The 4918-nt window shown below is 53.8% G+C and overlaps 1 protein-coding gene across 2 annotated transcripts in view; it reads right to left on the reverse strand.

Annotated features, from left to right (window-relative positions):
* The window catches only part of LOC105520765 (melanoma-associated antigen 8), a 103796-nt gene that overhangs the window by 68124 nt on the left and 30754 nt on the right, over positions 1–4918 (reverse strand). Inside the window, exon 1 of one of the 2 annotated variants that reach the window (XM_011954670.1) lies at positions 2329–2508. The exons of the other annotated variant lie outside the window; for it this stretch is intronic. Coding sequence (XP_011810060.1) covers positions 2329–2445 — 117 coding nt within the window. The 5' untranslated portion in view covers positions 2446–2508. Of the gene's footprint in view, positions 1–2328; positions 2509–4918 lie in introns of those variants that run through there. 2 annotated transcript variants of the gene reach the window in all.

The following is a 4918-nucleotide window of genomic DNA, read 5'->3' on the forward strand; positions in this document are numbered from 1 at the left end:
ATTTTCTTTTTCCAATAGATCAGACTAGCTAAAATGACCCATGTCAATCTGAGAAATTTGAAAATATAGCTGTGGAGAAACAACAGCTATGAATGCAGCCAGAAGTAGAGGAAACTACATACAAACTCTAATTTGTCATGATAACTACACTCTTCATTTCTTATAGACGGTTCTGAGAAAACCAGTTTTGCCTTAAAATTATCTGAATTTGCCATGTCTACCATGTATCAGATGCATTGAAATGCATTAACCCATCAAATGGAAGAAGATCCTGCAAAAGTTAGCAGGGAGATTTCACCTTCTTTACTCCATAGCATTGACTGCACTTCCCTTTGCAATGCCATCTCTCATGCCCCAGGAGGAGCCCAGTGTTTGTAAGAATTCAGCTTTAGAGGATGGCTGCTCCTCTTTACCTCTTATGAAGGAATGGAGTTTCTGAGCACTATCCGTTTGTTTGCCTATTCAGTCCCCAGCTTCAGAAAAGAAACTTATTGAAATCCTACCGCGAATATGTGAGTGGCTTACGAACCTACTCTCCACCTTCAGGGATGTTTCCCAAGAGTCAGGAGATTATGGGCAAAGTATAGTCTATTGACAGCCCATTGGGAAGACAAAGAATGTGTATAGAGCTCCTAGGGAGGGAGGACCAGGTGGCTGTGGCTGTGGGACAAGACAGAAGGTGAGCCGTGGGAAAGCTAGGGGAGTTCTGCAGGGGACAGGGATGCTCCATTTTCTGGGGAAAGCAGGGGATTCCATGCAGCCTCCAGAGGCAGCAAGGAAGCACAAGCACCAGGCTCGGCCTCTGAGTTGGAATAGAGGGCACGTGTTGGAGACCAGGGAAAGGGTGTTATAACTCGGGAAAGTGTTGGGCCCAGACAGACATGCTGGCTGGGAGAGTACTTGTCCCTTGTGCCTTTGGCAGAGGAGCCAAGATGTGGATGAGCACTCGTAGACTCTCCCATAACATCTTTCACAGTAGGTCCTCAACAGAAAGCACCTACTTTTCGTTCATTTTGTCACCATGGAAAATCATTCTCTTTCTTACAGTTGGCCAAATGACACTTGAGATAAGCTAATTAGAATGCTTTTTTAATAGAGTCATCTCTGGCTCTCCCAGCCAGGCAGAAGAGCACCTGGCCAGTGGCATCTGGGCCTCACATCCCGGAAGATTCATGCTTATCTCTAACGAAACGCTTGCATAGGATGGGTATCCATCACCAACCTCGTGTGCTGTGTTCAACCGCACTGAGACAGAGTGTAGGACACCTGTCATTCCTGCCCCAGGAGGAGATGCCTCTCTGTTTCATCCACCATCCAAAAGGAACTGCTGAGCAGTTTTCCCTTCCAAGCTTTTCTCTCATGCTCTGAGAATCTGGCTCTGGCCCCACCCCACTTCACTAGAATCAGCTCACCCAAAAGCTACTGCAGTTTCCCAAAGCCCAGAAGGCCTTGGCTCAGGGCATGTACACTCCACCACTCTCACCTGTTACCCCCCACCCCCACCTCTCTCTTATATTTCCTGTAGATCTTAGGGGACACCTGGCCAGCTTAGTTATATGAATGCAGATCCTAGACTCAACCACCGTAAGGTTAGGGCTGGGCCTGGCTTACTTTAGCGTCTCCAATACTAACCCAGGGTCTTGCAAATAGCAGATGCTCAATGAATGTTTCGGGAAAACATGAGTCAGTGACCAAGGGGACTTCGTTATTCATATTTAATTCTATTACATTCTCAAACCAAGCAAATCCAGGTACACACATGTATTTTTTAACTATACAGTGTACAGTAAGAGGTACAAGGAAGGCACGGATTAGATACTGTTTGATTGGAATGGGTAGGAAATGCGAACTCTTGCGTTAACTCTGGCCACATGCTCCAGGACTTTCACATAGCTGGTTTCAGCGAGGGCCCTTGGACCCCACAGGAACTCGTAGCGCACAGGATCACTGCCGGGTACCTGACAGTACTCCAGGTAGTTTTCCTGCACCCAATCTTGGGTGAGCAGCTTCCTCAGCTCCCCAGAGAAACTGTGCTCCATCTCATGATACACCTCCATTACACTCAACGCCTCCCAGATTGTCTCCTCAGGGGCACAGTGGCCCTCTGTTAAGATCATGGTCAAGACCATAACTCCAGGTGAGTGAGGTCTGGCGAGGTGGTTGGCCCCTCCTCTTCCCGGCTGCTGGTGCCCTCCCTGGATTTGCTCCATAGAGTGCTGTCGCTGATGGTCAGGGAAGAGGAGGAACCCTGAGACTCAGGGGAGGACCGGGTGACCCAGCAGGAGGCACCTCCTCCAGGGTGCCTTCAACCAGAGTAGAGGAGGAGGCAGCCTCGTGCTCCTCAGTGGCGGAAGCCTGCGCACACACCAGGCCCACAGCCTCCTCTCCTTGGGCCTCGAGGCCTTCCTCAGGCTTGCAGTGCTGACTCCTCTGCTCAGAAGACATGATGACTCTGGTCAGGGCAGCAGGCTAGACTGTGGGCAGGAGCTGGGCGATGGGGAGGAATCCACAGATCTGGGGAGAGAAGGAGCTTGTGAGGGGCCTCATTTGCGAACCACACCCTGGAGGCTGTAACAAAGCCTACTTACAGATCTTCTCCTTCGGTGCTCCTCTGGGGCCTCCTGGGGCTTCTGACCTCCTGGTCGGCCTGTCCGCTGAGAACCTGAAGGAGGAAGTGAGAGGGCACCTCAGGGGACAGCCGGCCAGCAGAGGCTGAGGCTGCAGGACTGACAGTAGGGAGGGTGAGGCTGGGCTTTCTAGAGTCCCTTGTGTTCTGGGGAGCGTGGGGCCCTTGTTGTCCATTCAGATCAGAACCTCGCCTTGACTGCTAACACTGCCTGTGACTCCTCTGCTCTGTGACCTGAGGACAATGCCTCAGACCAAGGCCTACCTGCCTGGTTCCTGGAGCTCCTAAAAGAGGAATCGAGGGACCCTCAGGGTGCAGACCGCAAGCACAGCCCCGGCTTTCCAGTGCTGTCAGGAGAGTTGGCCACACTCTGTGAGGTCCCTACTCTCATTGGGTTACATGGTCCCCTCTGTGCTCACTCACCTTTCTCCTGGAGGGGCCTCATCCTGCCCTTTCGCTGGCTCAAGAAACTCAGATAAAGAGTTCACAACCCTGATATGGAACAGAAGGGTACGAGGGGACCCACATCGGGCCACACGTGCCCAGGTCCACTGGGAGAGACAGCAAGCGATATCCAAATTCACTGGACACCATGTGTCCTGGGCGAGGAACCTGCTTGGTCCTCATGTTGACTCCTGGTAGAGTCTGGGGCCCTCCCTTTACTGACCTGAGTGCAGCCCCCTAAAGACCAAGGCATCCTCCTCCCTGACACTGAAGATCCCAGGATGAGAGAGGGTCCTCAGCTGACAGCCCTGCCTATGCTCTCTGGGGTGACATCAGGGGCAGGGAAGATTTCTGTGGGGCCCCCATTTGCGTTCTTGCCTGGGGGTACCCTCGGTCCTCCCTCAGGTTCCTCACCTGGACACCTGGCAGATCCTGGGACCACTGTGTCAGTCGATCAGATTGGGGTCCCTGTGTTGACCTGAGTCACCCTCTGAAAACAAGGCCTGAGGGTGAGCCTCCCTGAGATCTAGAAACAGGAGTGAGGAGGCTCCACATCCCGTCACCCTTGGATGGGGTGTCCAGGGCTCACTCCAGGAGCTGGCCCCTTTGGTTCTGGGGTGAGGCTTCCAATGTCTTCTGGTGGGTTATTCATCTTTGCTCCTCCTGGCACCTGCCCTTCCTCAACCCCCAAACTCCTGAGATGAGCAGCCATCTCCCCTTTACACCAACACCCCATGCTCCCAAGGGTTCCCCAACTTCCTATCTGTGGTACACGTGAGATTGCCAATTAGGGGCATTCCTGATCTGGTTGCCCCAGAGCTAAGAAGAGGTGACAGCCATAATCTGTGGAGTCCCTTCCTTCTGGGCCAGGGGTACCTCCAGTCCTCATGAAGGAGGCACTCCTTGGGCCCTGCTGATCCTGGGACCCCTCCCTCTGCTGGCCAGATGTGACTTCCTCTGTTGAACTGTAAGTGCCACTAACACCAAGGTGTTCACCTCCCCGAGACCTCCCACCTCCCGCCGTGTGGCAGAAAGGAGAGCATGCCACATGGTACCTATGCCCGGGGCCACCCGGGGCTGAGAACAGTGGAAGCCAGGTTCTGCAAGTTCCCTTCTTTTTCGAGGTGTGGAGGTACCTTCTTACCTTCAGTCCTCACCAACCTTCCTCCTCTTGACTCCTGGCAGACTCTGGACCCAACCTGTGCTGACCAGGTGTGGCTATCTCTGCTGAGCTGAGGACACCCCTCAGACGGAGGCCCCCACCTCTCTGAGGCCTGGGAGGCAGAAGTGAAGGGGCGCTACACTGACACCCCTGAATGGGATTCCCAAGACTGACAAAAGGTGCATATTTCAGGAGTGCCTCCTGGGTCTGGGTGTCCTATAGGTATTCAGATTTACTTCCGACAGGGCCTGGCCCTTTCCCTCCTGCTGAACTTTGGATGGGTCTTGTAGGTCAAGGCCACCATCTCCCTGGGATCCCTAAGGAGGAAGTGGGGGCCAGGTCTGTTCCCCACAGTCCTGCCCAAGGCCCCCCAGGACTGACAGGAAGGGCAGGTTTCCTACATCTGGGAAAGGAGCTCTGCTGAGTCTTCCCTCAGGGTCCTGAGACTCCTCTCTCTGCTAACCTGAGCCTCCACTCCTCATACCAAAGCCCTCTCCTCTTTGTCATCTCCAAGGCATAGGCAGGGATGCACCACATGCAGCCGTCGTGCGTGGCACCTCCAAGGGCGGCGGTCCCCAATGATCTGGAGTCCAAGGTCTCCTGAGTCCTCCCTCTTTTTCCTCCCCTTGATCCTGGCAGTGCTGCGTCAGAGCTCCCCTCTGCGGACCTGAGTCTATCCGTCGGAT

Source organism: Colobus angolensis, unplaced genomic scaffold (genome assembly GCF_000951035.1).
Source record: "Colobus angolensis palliatus isolate OR3802 unplaced genomic scaffold, Cang.pa_1.0 Scaffold389, whole genome shotgun sequence".
In the NCBI taxonomy this organism is placed as follows: Eukaryota; Metazoa; Chordata; class Mammalia; order Primates; family Cercopithecidae; genus Colobus; species Colobus angolensis.